We start from the raw sequence: 16,167 nt of genomic DNA, 5'->3' as shown, positions 1-16,167 counted from the left end.
CCTCCTAAAAAAACCCACCATTTTCTCTCTCCTCAAGCTACAACAATGGTGGATTTACAACCCATTTTATTGCCGAATAACAGCAACATCAGCAACAACACTTCATTAATCTGTATTTTCAGTGCCACCACCACCAAACCACCACCCCCCCCCCCCCCGCACTTCCCCCACCGAATTCCTCAGTTCTCCCCACTGCCGCCACCACCAAACCCCCAAACCCCCACCACCAAACCCCCACCTTCCCCCGCACTTCCCCCACGTTACTCACCCCACCGCCGCCGCCACAAACCCCGCTCCACCTTCCTCATCGTCGGGGTTTCCCTCATTGCTGATATGGGGATCAATTTTGCGACGTTTTCCTCGATTTGCGGCGTTTCCCCTCGATTATTGCAACGACGATTGCTGATTATTTGAATCCACCATTGCTGATTTGGGGATCAATTTTTTTGTAAGGGTTTGTGTTGTAGATCTGAATTTTAGGAGAGAGGAAAATGGAATTTGTTTGTTTGAGTTTGAGTTGAATCTTTGAAGGGGGGATAGCAGAAAACTTGTCTGTTCAGGTGAAATAATGGGGTTTGGTGGTGGTTGTTGGTGAAGTTCATGAAAAAGGAAAGAGAAAGAGACAGAGAAAAGATAAAAGATAAAAGATAAAAGGAATAAAAAGAGGGAAAAAAATAATTAATGTTAACGGGGGACTTAACGGAGTTAACGGAAAATAGTCATTTTGGACATTTTGTGTATTTATACTAAACCTCAGGGGTATTTGGTGCATTCTGGAAAGTTTAAGGGTATTTGGTGCATTAAGACAAACCTCAGGGGCATTTCATTAAAAATCCGTAAATTTATTGTACACCTTGTGCGCACAAGAGCTTTTGTTTAAAGTAGTACAGTTATCAACTTTACACCATGTCCTACAAATACGTGTTGACGCCAATCACTACTCGCCACGTCAGTCCACCAAATTCAAAATGACAACAAACGACATCGTAGACTAACCATAGCAATTTCCATTCCTCAACACATCTCCCTCTCTATTCCCCCTCTCTTCTCCGCCCGTAGTCAAATCAAATCTCGCCGGAAAACTACCGGAACTTCATCGGAAAAAATGGAGGTCGAAGGAGAGAGAAAGCGTTTGGTACAGATCTATATGATACTAGGACTCTTACTGAGCTGCTACGTTTCGAAGCTATCTGCTCTGTCCGTCACTGTAAACGATGTCGAGTGTGTGTATGAGTATGTTCTTTACGAAGGCGATACTATTTCCGGTAATTTCGTGGTTGTTGATCATGATATATTCTGGAGCTCCGATCATCCCGGTATCGATTTCACCGTATGTCATTCCATCCCTAATCCCGACATTTTCCGATATTGTTTGTCGATTTTTGACATTATGTTTTTGTTAATTAGGGTAATTGGGTGTGCTTTTATTCTTCAATTTGTAGGATTTTGACGTTATTTGATTATAGTATTGCACAATTTGGAATCATTTTGGATCGTTGGAGTGATGGATTTTTTTGGAATAATTAATTTAAACGTTTTCTCATTTCTGTAGTTGTTGATTTTACTCGAAATTGTAGGATATTGAGATTTTCAACAAGTCTCGCATGAATGAAATTGGAAAGGACAATCCAATTCAGGCTTATTGATGGGTTCGGTTGTATGACTTCAAATGAAGTTCTTGTCCAGCTTAGGCTGTTTATTTATATGCCGCTAGCTATTCTTCGAATGAGGTTCTGGCGTAACATTGAGAAAATAATAAGACACTTATAGTTAATCCCACTATTTTGATTTAGTCCATTGTAACCAAGGTTGGAAATTTGTGACATTGTCCATAATGGATCTTTCATTTCTATTTTGATAAACAAGCTGAGTGTGTACTACTGAGATCCGATTTTATGATTAGTTAAAATTGCACTATCACAGTGGTATTATTTCTCAAAAGGGCGATATACTCTCTATTTTATGTCCGAAGTCTGCCGTTTACCATTGAGCTTATGTCATCAGCTTAGAACTTACATTTCTATATTATTTTGCAAGGAAAAATCATGCCATAGTTCATTGTAATGCAATTCAATTGTATGTGTATGTGTTTAGGTGCACAAATTTCCATTTCGACTCAACATCACATCTCCGAGTTATATCAAGTACTCAAGTAGGAACGAAAATTTAAGAAATAATAACTCATATTTGAGGGTTACCATGGATATTGACATAAGGATTTTCCTGAAAGATTATACACAAATCTAATAACAATATGGCCATATACTAATGCCTATCAAATAGGATGTAAGACTTTCTTGTTGATAGCATCTTTTTCGAACATTTGGAAGAAGATTATGGTGTGTTTTCCCTCTTTTGATATCGAAGCTAACTATGTCTGTCTGAACTTTTTCATTGTATTGGGGAACATAGGTCTCTCATAGTTAGGAATGGGTCAGATATTGCAGCATGTTAAGCCCTCCTTGCTTTCTGCTGATGGAATTATGAATACTATGTCCCATGGTACTCCTCTTCGTTTGAACCCAGGGGTCCCAATGTCCACCGAGAGGACACTTCTAAAGTGGGTATTGTATGACACTGAGAGAACTATTGGTTCTTATTGACCTCAGATCCATACCATGTTTAGCCTTTATCCCTTAGTTGGAGTAGCATCAGATTGAAAGGCTTTAGAAATTCTGGAGTTCTTCAATTTGAGTTTCTATGTTCTGTCCTCTCTTTAACATAGCATTTGCTAAGAATCCGATTGATTTCTCAGCCACACTGTAATTTAAGTAAGATTGTAAAGAAATTAAACACCAATTAACACAATCACACAGAATATTAGAGGAAAGCTCAATTAACTTGTATTAATGCCAGAACTATTCTCTTGTGGTAATGTTTAAAGTTATGTTTGTGTCAATGAATATTATTTGGTGATATCTAAAGAAGGATCAAGGTGAAATTGGATTTGAAATGTAATTTTTAAAAACTAGTTAATTTTTTTAGTTTTTTATATTTACCGTAAATGCTTGGTCTGTCTTGGAACTGAAGGCTGAATAGTCTGTGCCTCCTGTAAGCTACGTTGCTGCCCGTATCCAATGTGTAAATGATCTTTATTGGCTCTGATGCCCAGAAACACATAGTCATATACTCCGTAGCAATCGACTCATAAATGCTTAGTTGTTGATTCAGAGTTGTGTACATGGTGAGTCAATGCCAGGGTATTTGGTTGAAATTTTTTCAGTGATAAAATTCCATGTATAACACTAGAGTATTGATAAAATTCCATGCGTAAATGCTTAGTTGTTGAGTCAGAGTTGTGTACATGGTGAGTCAATGCCAGGGTATTTGGTTGAAACTTTTTCAGTGATAAAATTCCATGTATAACGCTAGAGTATGGTTGACTTTAAAGTAGTATATCATTAACATTAGCCGGGGGCACAAAAATCTGAAATCTTTTAGTATTCTGACACACATCTTGTGAACGTAGAAACTATTTACTGCAAACACCTGATAGCTTTTCAAAGTAGTGATGAGGTATGGGGTCTCTCTGCTGGTATTTGCAAGATCAAAATTCAGGGTAAGATTTTCTGAAGTTTCAAGGGTAGAAGGTTTGAATTTGATGTGAAAATATTTTTTTAGTAGGGTACAGGGCACAGGCACTAAGTTGTAACATTTGATACGAGTAGCTAGCTATTCACCAAGACAAGATATTCAAACTCATAAAGAGAAATTAAAGGGCAAACTGAAAAAATCTTCTATATCCCCTAGTAGTTATGGACAACACTGAAGCTCAATGTACTGTCTGGTGAGAAATTTTTGGAAAACTGCCAAACATGTTTATTTTTATTGTTGTAGTTTATTCCACTTAGGTACCCAAATGCCTGATTGCTGGATGCTAGAACTCCATGCACTCTTTACCCAAGTGCTTTATATATGCCTATTGTGGCTTCATTGCAGGTAACATCTCCAGCAGGCAATGTTGTCCACACTCAGAAAGGAACATCTGGTGACAAGTTTGAATTGAAAGCTCCCCGAAGTGGGATGTATAAATTCTGTTTCCACAATCCGTACTCAGCACCAGAGACTGTCTCTTTCTACATTCATGTTGGTCATATTCCAAGCGAGCATAATATTGCGAAAGATGGTTTGTGCATGTTTATGTCAATTATACATTCTTTTCCTCAATATATATGTTGCAGTATCTTATACCTTTGTCAATATTTCATGCTATTGTACGTTGTTGTTGTATTGCTATGCAGAGCACTTGGACCCAATCAATGTCAAAATTGCCGAGCTCAGAGAAGCACTGGAGTCTGTAACTGCAGAGCAGAAGTATTTAAAAGCGCGTGATACGCGTCATCGTCATAGTAAGTTGTAGTTTTCTATAGATATTTTTACCAATTTACTACTCTTAAAATATTTTTTTCCTTGTCCTTTATTAAAATGTCAGATGGACATCTTGGGCCAGAACTTTGTGATTTTTTTTACTGGTTTGGCATTTAACTGAAAGAAATCTCACTTATTTCTTTGTTTGGAGAGGGAAGGTGAAACTGCATTACATGAAAGAATCATTCACAGATGAATAAGGGGACTATACCTTCTAAATTACAGGGTTCCTGTAGCCCCATACTCCACATATTGGCAATAGTATCTCTATGATTTATTTATAAAACTCTTCTTAGTTTAATCTATGTATGACAAAGGTTATTTTGCAGACAAATGCCAAAAGGCTAGCAGATAGCTATGAAACTGAACTTATCAGGCACATTTTGTAGCAGAAGTCACTTTGACGTGCTGTAACGAGTGTAACCTGCACTAAATTGGGAACAGTATAGCTCACAGCTGGGTGATTAGCCACAAAGGATATAAAATACAAAAATTAAGTTTTGGTGGTCAGCATGGTCTGTCGGACGACTTTGTGGTCAATGGAATACACATCTTAGTGGAAGAGTGTATAAAGAGGTCATCCATATTTCTTTTAAAATCTAAGCCATCAAGAAAAGCCTAAAACCCTTAGTAGTCAGCAAATTAAATAAACGCAAAGCCGCCAGTCAGGTGTGAAGACAAGTAAATAAAACCCCTAACACCAAGTTTTGAAGCTGAATGATTAGAAAGTACAATCATCCCTTTCATAGTCTAGAAATCCTAGAATAATTTAGGAACTAAAATAGAAGTAAAATCTCAGAGAATACTATATGGTCAAGACTCCTTGAGCTGAGAATACTTAATTTTTTTAAAAGAATCTTAAAATGATCAATCTTAATGAAGTTTCTTAGAGAATCTTCAGTTATTTGGAGTCTTAGTACTACCAAAACAAAAACAAACTCTTACCAAGATTGGGAAAGTGAGCTGATTTTAAAGTCTTGCATTAATCTAATACTCTAATCTACTTGGGATTTATTATTGTTATTATTATTTTTTGGCTGCATAACGACGATCCTTGGGCCATTAATATCTTTAATGTCAGCTAACCCCTACGGCACTTAGCTTTGTGCTAAATTGGATGTATGCTAAAAATTACTTTCAACCTGCCGTAGTTTGAGTACTCTGGGAGTCTGCTCAATATTAGTTTGCAATGTCAGCTCCGGACTTCCAGTTACAGTGCAAGTCAGTTTTCCTGTGATGCCATTCTGCATTATTCTCCCTTTCTTTTAAAAAATTCTCCCCTGTATCTACTAGGTTCTGATTAAGCAGGAATTAAGCATGATTTTTGAACTAGTTATCTTCTCTGTGAAAATAAGAATTTAACTTTACAGAGTGCATTATTCTTAACTGTGACCTCTTTAAAAAAGTTATATGATTTGCCTTTGAACCAGATTTAAAATCCATCCTTGGTATTATCATAGGGATTGTAGAATTGAATTCTATCTTGAACTACCTGTGTGTACTTAGGTCTTCTTCACTTAAGAGAGTTTCCATAGGACTTGAACCCACAAAGATAAATGGAAAATATCTGATTTTTCTAGCAGATATACATCATCCTGTTTTTCCTTTTCTTCAAAAAAAATCCGCTTTCTTGATACAACCATGAAGCCTGATGCCGCTGACCTACTGCGTTTTTGTTGCTCACCTTGTTCTGTGATATTTTCAAGCTGTGGGAGTTATAGTTGGTTTATTTTCAGCATGCTCTGAGGAACCAGCCACCACTTTCGTTTTGGCTTGAGTAAGAACCGAATCTGATATTCTTTCTATAATGGCATGTGACATAGGTATTATCTTGTTCATTGTAAACAACATGCTAACTATTCTTCCAAGGTCCCCAAAATTTTGGATGATATTCAGTTAATATGGGAACTTCACAGAACACTTCACTTTTACAAGAACTAATGGGATATCCTAAGGACTTGATGAGTTACCTTAAGTTTGCTTCCATCAAGTGACTTATATAGATTAGGATGAGCTACAGTGTCCAATGCGAGCTTCTCCACCATGTAAATGGAAGCAATATTAACACAAGTTTCACCTTTAATGACAAAGTTCCAAAATTTTATTATCACTCCACATTTTCAACTTATTGTTCACTTGCTGCCCCTTCGATCCTTCATATTCACAGGAGTTCAATCACCAAGGACACCAAATTAAAAGTTCTACCAGGATATTCACAATCTGTCTGATACTATTGTGATGTGTATTCCAATACACAATCTTTGTGGGTTCTGTTACTGGCATTATGCTGGGTTGGTGACAGACTGATAGTGCTCTGATAACATTTAACACCCTAATGCATAATCAAGAGGCGTACAGTAGGGCTGTAGAGATCAATGTATGAGCAATAGGTCGCTGATCCGTTGACCCCGAAGTTATTTTGAAGCTTGTCAAAAGATTGTCACCTGGATTATGGATTTATGGTGAATACAGTGTTGTTCACTTGGTCACCCTATGAAAAGAGCACTAAAGAAATGTGTGAAATCTTGTTTTATAACTTTATTTTATTATGAACCTGCATTGGTGTATTCTTCTTTTTTTCCTTGATTTTTGTTCTGTTGCGTAGCTCTTGCAAACGCCAAAACAGTCTGTCATGGTGCTTCTCAAACCGTGTTCTATGCAGTCAGTAAGCTTTAACTCACTTGAGCAACAGAATCTTAGTTAGTGTAAATTCTTAATCCAAAATTTGTTCATATTTTCTTTGTTTAAAGATGAAAATATGAACCCCCCCCCCCCTCAAAAATAAATAAATTCATTAAAACTAATGCTTTCTCTACATTATATGTAGGCAGCTCATATAAGAGCTTAGAATCTACCTGGCTGACTCAGTAATAACCTTTTCATTCTTGGAAACAGAGAAGAAATTAGTCATCAAACTAACATCCTGCCAGGGGTTTACTTTGGCTAGAAGTATATTAACAAGTATAGAGTGGTTTTCTAGATGACCCTGGGCAGTGAGTATGGATTGTATGCTCATAATTAATGCCAACCACTTTAATGGTGCTCTCCTTAACCTATGCTGCTGTTTCACCCCAAGATACATGAGCTTTTTGTAATATTTTGTATAAGGAATTACCAGGGAGAGCTGTATGTCTGAGTAATAATCTTCAAGGCTTGTCTAGAACTTGAGAGAACAAGGGATCGCTGTGTTACTGGAATGAGTGCTTGTTGCAAGTTACCTTAATCTCAAGGATTGTAGACCTAGAAGTACTCCTTGAGAGATGTTCTTTGGCTAATACAAACAAAGTAGGGAGAGATGTGTAACCCCTTTAACTACATTATATCTCTCTAAATTTTCCCGAATGAGAATCGGTTAGACTTGAAACTATACATTTGCCATTAAACTTGAAACTAAGGCTTGTAGGTTACTCCCTACTGGCAGGATGTGTTACATGTTTAACTTTCAAGTCCTCTACTATTTTTCCAAGAGTTCTTTCCCCTTTTTTGTTTGTGCTCTTTGCTACTTAGCTTAACTGTATTTGCATGCATCTTTCTTTTTTGCAGCGAATGAGAGCACTAGAAAGCGTGTCATCTTTTATACATTGGCTGAGTACCTGATGCTGATAGTAGCCAGTGGGCTTCAAGTCGTATATATTCGTAAGTTATTCAGCAAGTCTGTGGGTTACAACCGTGTTTGAGATGCGTACCTATTTATTTTCTGTTGCCGCTTACTAGATTTAGATAAGAAAGAAAGAGTTCACGAAAGGTTGCTTTGTTTTGTAGATCTTTTTTTTCATATACTTTCTATTCCTGGTTGTATGTGAGGTAAATATGTTGCTAAAAGTTACATCGACTAGTGTGACTGATACTGTGTCAATTTACATGTACTTTTCTCTCCTTTGGAGGGAAGCATTGCCTCAATAGACGGAACTGATTGTAGTACTTGGCAGAACAAACTCCATCAGCCATGTACATCATTCATCTTAGAAATATCCCTTAATAATAGTTTACTATAATCGGTCAAAATTTGCTTTAGTAATTTTGTTGAAAATCAAATAACAAAAGGTTAGATGCGAGAGATTGTCTGAGTTTCCAGCAATTTTGGTGACTTTTTGGGCAATTTCTCTTTGGTGCTCCTCGTATAGTAGGTTGTTTGCTAATACTTTATTATCTCTACCCCTCTTTCTTCTATGGTGTAGTCTAGGTTACATCGAGCAAGTAAAGAAACACGACTTTCAAATCCCAACTTACCAACTTCCACGCAATCAGCATCAAAGAGATTAATTGAGCAAAAACTTTTAGCGGTGGCTAAATTCCCAAAACCAGAATCAAATCTTTGTACAATCTAAAATTTCAAAATTTGATTGATAGAAAATTTTTGGACTCTAGTAAATTGACGCGTTTCATTTTGTCTCTGTTTGGTAAGGCGTAAAACGTTTTCATTGTAAAATAATTTTCCATGAGAAAACATTTTTCAAGGGAAAACACAATTCTCAAAGGAAAATGAGGGGAAGAAAGGAGAGAGAGATAAGGAGGAAAGAAGGAAAAATGATTTCCCTCCCTTTCAAATGGAAAAGGGTTTTCCACCTTTGAGAGAGTAAAGGAATTTTTTTTTCATCCCATACTCAATCAAACAACGTAAATTGATTAAAAATGGGAAAATGATTTTCCATGAAAACGTTTTACGCCCTACCAAACGGAGCCTTTATGTGCCACAAAAAGAACATGGCAATTAACGAATATGAATAACAACCGTAGATTAAACCATAAAAAATAGCCAATATACATATGTAGTCCAGAAGCAAACCAGAAACCACAAGAGCTCATATATATCTCGGTGTAAAATATATGTATCTGCAGAAATACATCACTTAGTTCAACATCTTTATTTTCGTCTACAGCAACTTGTTTGTGCTACACCACCTTCAACAGCTTGGTGTTTGTAGACTTGCAACAACACTTTCGACATCTAACTTTGCCTAAATCAAGTGGGCTCATGCAGCAGCATCAACGGCCTGGTTAGAAGTTCCCCTGTCCAAAAATTTTGCCACATACTCCTTCCTGAAAACAGAAAGTACGGATCTAATTTATTTGTAACAAATAAGTTCAAATTATATCAATTCAGCAAGGGAAGACGCCAGAGCATACCTTGCAGCTAGGTCATCATTGGGGCGGTTGTGGGGTGTCCAAACTGGGTCCCCAACAAACAGTCGCATGGCCTACACAAAAGTTTACGCTCACTTAAGTAAACTGTGACATAAAGTACACTGTATCCAAGGATCGCGGATGAAAAGAGAAAGAAGATACACAATAACATAAAAAGACTATCAGCCAACGGGAAGCAGAAAGTCCAAACACATATTTTTCAAGAAAGTTTCGGAAATTTGGTAACAGATTAAGGTTAGAAAAAACACCTTTTAAAAACAAGAGCTGAAATAGCGATCCACCACCTATTTATACCCTCTTTTCTCAAGAAATTTCAACATGACAAGCGCAAAGCATGTTTTTTATATCAAGATGACTGAAGGTGCTAATAATCATTACCTTAATATAATTGTCTGAATCCAGAGTAAAGCGATGGTAACTTCCTGCAGGCAAGACAATCATTGCACCTTTCTTTACCCATATGCGTATCCATTTATCATCACGATCCCTCACATCAAAATACCCTTCAACACAGAATAGTATACACAAAATATCAGTTTTACCTTCCATCATAAAAGCCTCCCCAAAACCTCTCCCTTTCTATGATGAAAAAATGGAAAAGAAGACAGAAGATGCAATCTCAACAGAAAGGTACTTAACCTACCACTTCCAGCTACACAGTAGCGAATTTCTTCATCAGTGTGCAGATGTTCCTCAAAGAAATGCTTGATCTTTTCATCATAATTTGGAAGCTTTGCAGGGCAAACCTCACAGAAATCCTTCAGGCATAAAGAGCAGGTATGAAGGTGACTAAATTTCAGTTGATGAACCATGTTTTAAACAAGATAGTCTCAAAAGAACAAATAAGCAGGAAAGATACCGTGTAGGTATATCCACGAGCTTCACGAATTTTCTTCAATTCCTCGTCAGTTTCATAGTTGTCAGCATCCAATCTCCAACTGAGAACCCCAAGTTCTACAGTTTAACAGAGAAATAAAAATGAATAACATGCAAGACCAATAAACTTTGTACAAGTTAAAGAGAACTTCATGTAACAGACCATCGAGTTGCTCCAGAGAAACAAATTCTTTAGGTTCCTTGTGATGAGGAAGCCTCTGATCCTCATCACTGTCATCCATGTACCATGCTTGGATGACTTCTTCCCTGGTATCCTGTACAACATGAAGAAAATAGGATCCGGTGACATTGTACTATCATGATGACGTCAACAAATCTTAAAATTTGAGAATTCACTGCAAAACATAATAACCGAAGTTCGCTAATCTCCAAATTATTTAGACCTTGCTATCAGCATTCAATTTAAGTACGTTTCCAATAGTAACTGCCAAGTGCCCATTTCCAAGAGATACAAATTCTTTGATGTACTGAATGTCCAGATCCTATAATGCTCGTTTGGTAAGCAGTCATAAATTGCAGGAATGATAATGCAATTTGTACGTAATTTTGCAAGGAAGGCCCATCTCAATTACCAAGTTATATAACTCCATCCCCAAACACGTGTTTTTGTTCATAAATATACATTACCACACAATACAAAGAGGTAATGGATTGTAATGAAAATTAATGAAGAACTGAGGTGTTTGGGGATGGACTAACATTACTTGGGCAATGACATGAAATTTTCTTAACAAAGTAGAAAGATTACCATTACAGCCATTTATTATCACCTACCAAACGAGCCGTAAATGTCTTATGAGCGTTGATAAATACACTTGTAAGATAAACAAATTTTATGGAATATAGCAGCCTCCAAGGCATATATATATGGCCCCCAAAAGGCCAAAACAATCAAATGAGAAAAAAGATTTCCAAGCCAACGCAAAAATTCAACAAACAAAACTAAGGGCAAGACTACACAATACATCTGAGAAGCAATTAAATAATGTCATGATAAGCCCTTATAGACAATTCTATTGGGGAATGGGGATAGCAAGCTACCCAGGTGCTTTACCTTGTCCTAAGTGGTAATATATGTTCAGTGAACAATTTTTGGAACCTACTTAAGCAAGATATTGCTTGCATGAGTACCTTATTTTATTTATTTATTTTGTTGGCTTAGTCACAATTACATGCAAGCGTTATCTGGTACTCTGGTAGGATCAGTATCCTTCTTTTACATATCATCTACACTAATATTTTGAAACAAGATGTTTTGCATACCATGATGCTACGTAATCTTATTGATTTTTTTCTTTTCTTTGTAAAACTATAATTTATATTCATACATTTCACTTATCCTCCTTAATTAGATGTTCTTTTCTCTTAAAATTAATTTTATTTGTCTCACATTCTAATTTCAGTTTCATTATCCTCCAAATGCATCATATTTTATTATTTCAAAATTTTCATATCCTCCCCTATATTACATGCATAATATAACAGAATATTTTTTAAATTAAGAAACTCGTGCGTCCGAGGTAAAAACTAGTCTTAAGCTCACAAATGAAACTTACAGCATAATTGATGGATCCTAGTCGTCCTACCAGAATTAGATTCCATAACCGTTCTACAAACTAAAACTTATATATTCTGTTTCTGCATATAGGTATCAAGCCTTTGAATCTTGATTCATACGGACACCAAAATGCTGCAATGTAAGTTCAACATAGACAGATTCCATGTTCAGGAACACTTGTACCAAACAACAGAAAGCAAAGAACTAACAAGATATAGAGTGTGCCGAAAATGTAATATGACTTTGCATAAAAGAAGCATGCTTACTTCATATCAAAACCTAATACAAAGTTTTCTTTTTTAATAAGATCCCGTACTTGTAGAACAGAATAAACAAAGATGCTGCTTCAGAGCATCTCAACTATTAATTAGAAAAGAAACCTATCAAGAGTAGAAATGAAGTTTTATATATCCATGTTCTTATGCTATGTTATTTGGACTCCAGTTCACATACCAAACAGGTATGTATCTAAAATGAAGTGCCATGTGTCCATAGTTCCATATACATGTTAGATTATTGAAAATATGACATCAGTACATAAGGTGAGTGACGACTCCAAGTAATAGTTCTTTTGTCCATAAGCTTCAATATTAGAAGGAGAAGGAAGCCCACCCTTTCAGACAAACTTGATAGCAAACTTTTAATTGAACAACATTCGGCTGACATTTGATGACTCATAGCTTTTCTCCAAACACATCCTCTTTCCAAAACAAGCAAAGAGAAACACACGCCTGAGTTTTGGTATTGTAACCTTTGTAGAAGTGCTTTTTATTCTCTAACAACAGTTAGCGTACCATTCAAAACCATACCATGACATTATCCTAGTGCCTCTTGTAAGGCTTCTTCTACCTAAGATATGGCAAGGCACGACCAAAATATATGTAGCCTTGGTTGAAATCTGCAAATAGTCTATCATTATTAGACCTGGGATTACAAACGCATGAGACACTTCAAGGAGCTATGGATTTGGTGGTTTGAGGTGTGAGGCAAGAGCAATGTTTAAAAAGCGCACCCCAGGCGCAAGGCTTTAGGGGTCATCCACCTTTTGTCTTCTAGGCGAAGCGATTTTAATGAAGTTCTACCTGAAAGCCTGAAGCATAAAACATTTTTTTCACAAATATTTTTATTGCTTATTAGGTGCGCCGCACTCCAATGAAGGAGCAACAAGATGCACTGAGACGCACCTAAGGAGCAGGGAACTCTGAATCGCCTTGAGCTTTTTCATACACTGGGTAAGCGGCAAGGGTATGTCAATTGCACACATCGGGCAGTGGGGCACAGTTACGGTTACCTCATCTTTTATATGTGCCAACTTTTTCTCTACATAATTTACCAGGAGAGGGGAGGTGGATAACTATTTAAAAGAACAATTGGAAGGGGTTAGAAAGAGAGAAAAAGATGAATGAAGAGAGGGATGCACCTCGTCATGCACCATATACACATAAGGTGCATCTCATTCTTCGCCTGGGATGATCAAGGCAAGAAGACTAGTGTATTGTTAAGTATCACAACTTAGTAGATCCTGAGTCTCTTTTTTTAAACCAAGGGTCAATATCCATGATATGAATGGCCTATTACGTAATGGAAAATGAGAAGTTCAGCCCCAGGGGATCCAAAAGGAAAAGAGTAGCCCATACAAACTCCAACATTGAAGAGTAAGGTCACTGAATAAAATGTTTACACTTAAGAATCTAAAACAGGAGGTCAAATATGATGATTTGGAATTGATATTGTTCATCAAAAGCCTTTTCTTCTTTCTTAAATACTCCTCAACAAACCCCATTTTGTTGAACTTTGCAACAATTACACTTCCAATATGCAATAGAAAGTTAAATTGCAATAAAAGCACAAAATGTAGAAATGCAAGTCTTATTCAGAACAGAAAAGGTCATCTGGTAGAACATAGGAAGTATTATTTCTTAAGAAATTGTATTACCCGTGTAGTTCAATAATCCAGGAAGTGCAAAAAGTTGTTTGGTTGATCATGAGAGGTAAATGAGAAGTTGCACATACCTAGGAGGACCTAGGTAGGAAACTTCCTCTATTTAGTTTGAAATAGAACTTCCTAGGGAAGTAGGAAGTGTTTCTACGTTTCTATAAACCAAACAACTACATATTCTTCCACTTCCTAAGAACATCTACTTCCCATGTTTTTTAAAACCAACCACTAAATTGACATAATAAAACATGGGAAGTACAAGTTCCTAGGAAATTAAAGAATGCAAGTTATTTGGTTGGAAAAAACAAAAGAAGTGACGCATCCTAAAACATTCTATTTTCCACAAAATGGAGGAAGTTGTTTATCAAGGTCATTATAGGTAAGTACAAATTTCATGATCAACCAAACAACAATTTGCACTTTCTAAAAAAATTAGCTGCATGGGAATAAGTCAATAACCACTTACGAAAATTTCAAATCATAGGTTCCACCAAACAACCACTAAGTTAATTAAATAAAACAAAAAGTTGGTGAAACAAAAAAAAAGAGGAGAATTTCAATATTGGCAAGGGGTGAGTTAGTAAGAACAAGAAATTATCTCAAATCACACATAGGAAGGTCCAATTAGTGTGACTTAAAAGTATCGTCTTTAAACTTAAGTATTTCTTCCAAACCCCTAAGGAAATTTCTATTATACCACCAAGGTTTCTCTTTTCTGCTTAATTGCTCATTTTTGGAGCTCCAAGTGAGCAAAGGAGAAAAGAAATGAGTGAGCTCATTTTGTGTGCATGGTATAACCGGTTATACCTGGATAGTTTGAGTCCATAGCCAAACAATAAGGTTAATTTTCCCCAAAATACCACCAAATAAACATAAATCAATACGGAGTATCACATTATTTCTCTAATCCCATAAACCACAACGCTCCCCAAGCAACAACGCAAAGGCGACATACACGAAAAACAATCACTTCAAAAAATTAATTTTCGCAAGTCTTAGAACCCAGAATTCTCCTCTTAGCAATCAACTACATCAATGACCAATCAACAGAACCAAAATTCAACAGCTTAAATTAAAAATTAGAACTTAATGAAAATTAGACACATATATACCTAACTCGGCGAATCAGATCAACAGCATATTAATTATTACAGCTCAAAGTCTTTCGAATTTAAGAAAATAAAAAATCTTCAACGGCGTTAAATTATTCAGAGCATAAATTAAAACCGAAAAAATTTATGAATAATCGGAAAAATTGATGAATGAAATGGTTAGATAACTGACCTGGGGTGCTTGGGACACCATAGTTAGTTTGATGTTAGCGTTGGTGTTGCTGGATTTCTGCCGATGACGGTGCGTTGAGGTTTATGTTGTGTGCGTGTTTTGTAGGCAAGCGCGGGTAGCGTGAAGGGTCCGTAGAATTTACGTCAGCTCATACGTTTGACAGCCTCAAAATGGGAAATAAACATCCCAAAGTTAGAAATACTCTCCTTTTATTTTATCGAAAGACTAGACTTATGTGCACACGATGCGTGTAAAAATATATAAAAACTAAAATGATGTTACATAAAAAATATTATTCGCAAACTTACTCTAGAGCAAAAGTTGACATCTAAATAGTTTAGGGATGTATTTTTTATTTATTTATTATGGAGTATATTAGGCACTATTTAGTTCACCTTATTTCAGGACCTTATTACTTATTTCAGATTTAATCAGATCAGATCAGACCATATCAGATCAGATCAGAAAAAATAAGTTCAGATCAGATTAGAAAAAATAAGTTCAGATCAGACCGGATTATGATGATGATGATGATTATTATTATTATTATTATTATTATTATTATTATTATTATGTATTTATACCATTGTTATTATATTTAATATTTATTACTATTATTGCTTTAATAAAAAAGAATGTTGTAGTCGGTGCAATTAAAATCTATTACTTAAGGCATAAAAAAACATTAACAACACATTCAAATTCATCATGTCCAAATTAAAACCATTAAGTCCAGATTAGAAACGATATGATCAGGTCATGTCCATATCAAAACTGATTTTTATAGATCAAAACCATTATATATATCTAGACCAGAACTAATAAGATCAGATAATATCCAAATCATAACTGATCTGTACAGATCATGTCCAGATCATGTTCAAATCTGCAAAGATCTTGTCTACATCAGAACCGATCCTTACATAACTAATATGTTCAGATCAAAACCGATTTGTACAGATCATGTCCAGATCAT

At 36.0% G+C, this 16,167-nt stretch overlaps 2 protein-coding genes across 3 annotated transcripts; one reads left to right on the top strand and one right to left on the bottom strand.

Moving 5' to 3' along the window:
• The first annotated feature begins 990 nt into the window (after positions 1-990).
• LOC110803702 (transmembrane emp24 domain-containing protein p24beta3) lies at positions 991-8,373 on the top strand. 2 transcript variants are annotated; one of them, XM_056840028.1, is made up of 4 exons: positions 991-1,330; positions 3,940-4,126; positions 4,242-4,349; positions 7,707-7,765. In XM_056840028.1, the coding sequence occupies exons 1-4, from the start codon at positions 1,106-1,108 to the stop codon at positions 7,748-7,750; spliced, it is 564 nt and encodes a 187-aa protein (XP_056696006.1). In that variant the 5' UTR covers positions 991-1,105; the 3' UTR covers positions 7,751-7,765. The 2 variants fall into 2 exon arrangements, with proteins under 2 accessions (XP_056696006.1, XP_021864932.1); XM_022009240.2 differs by lacking the exon at positions 7,707-7,765 and adding an exon at positions 7,912-8,373 and having other exon boundaries at positions 993-1,330.
• A 716-nt stretch (positions 8,374-9,089) lies between these two features.
• Positions 9,090-15,352, bottom strand: LOC110803694 (acireductone dioxygenase 2). The gene is made up of 7 exons (XM_022009227.2): positions 15,192-15,352; positions 10,553-10,664; positions 10,373-10,467; positions 10,157-10,271; positions 9,892-10,016; positions 9,496-9,566; positions 9,090-9,408 (listed from the first exon to the last, which is right to left on the bottom strand). Exons 1-7 carry the CDS (start codon positions 15,210-15,212, stop codon positions 9,342-9,344), a joined length of 606 nt encoding a protein of 201 aa, XP_021864919.1. The 5' UTR covers positions 15,213-15,352; the 3' UTR covers positions 9,090-9,341.
• Positions 15,353-16,167: the final 815 nt, after the last annotated feature.

Source organism: Spinacia oleracea, chromosome 3 (assembly GCF_020520425.1).
Source record: "Spinacia oleracea cultivar Varoflay chromosome 3, BTI_SOV_V1, whole genome shotgun sequence".
Taxonomy (NCBI): domain Eukaryota; kingdom Viridiplantae; phylum Streptophyta; class Magnoliopsida; order Caryophyllales; family Amaranthaceae; genus Spinacia; species Spinacia oleracea.
This window is presented reverse-complemented; position numbering and strand designations above follow the sequence as displayed.

Coding starts and splice junctions, on each gene's coding strand:
- LOC110803702 (XM_022009240.2), top strand. CDS start 1,106: ATGGAGGTCGAAGGAGAGAGAAAGCGTTTGGTACAGATCTATATGATA. Junction 1,331..3,939: donor ATCCCGGTATCGATTTCACC/GTATGTCATTCC, acceptor GCTTCATTGCAG/GTAACATCTCCAGCAGGCAA. Junction 4,127..4,241: donor GCATAATATTGCGAAAGATG/GTTTGTGCATGT, acceptor ATTGCTATGCAG/AGCACTTGGACCCAATCAAT.
- LOC110803694 (XM_022009227.2), bottom strand. CDS start 15,212: ATGGTGTCCCAAGCACCCCAG. Junction 10,468..10,552: donor TTCTCTGGAGCAACTCGATG/GTCTGTTACATG, acceptor GTTAAACTGTAG/AACTTGGGGTTCTCAGTTGG. Junction 10,017..10,156: donor CTACTGTGTAGCTGGAAGTG/GTAGGTTAAGTA, acceptor TCTGTGTTGAAG/GGTATTTTGATGTGAGGGAT.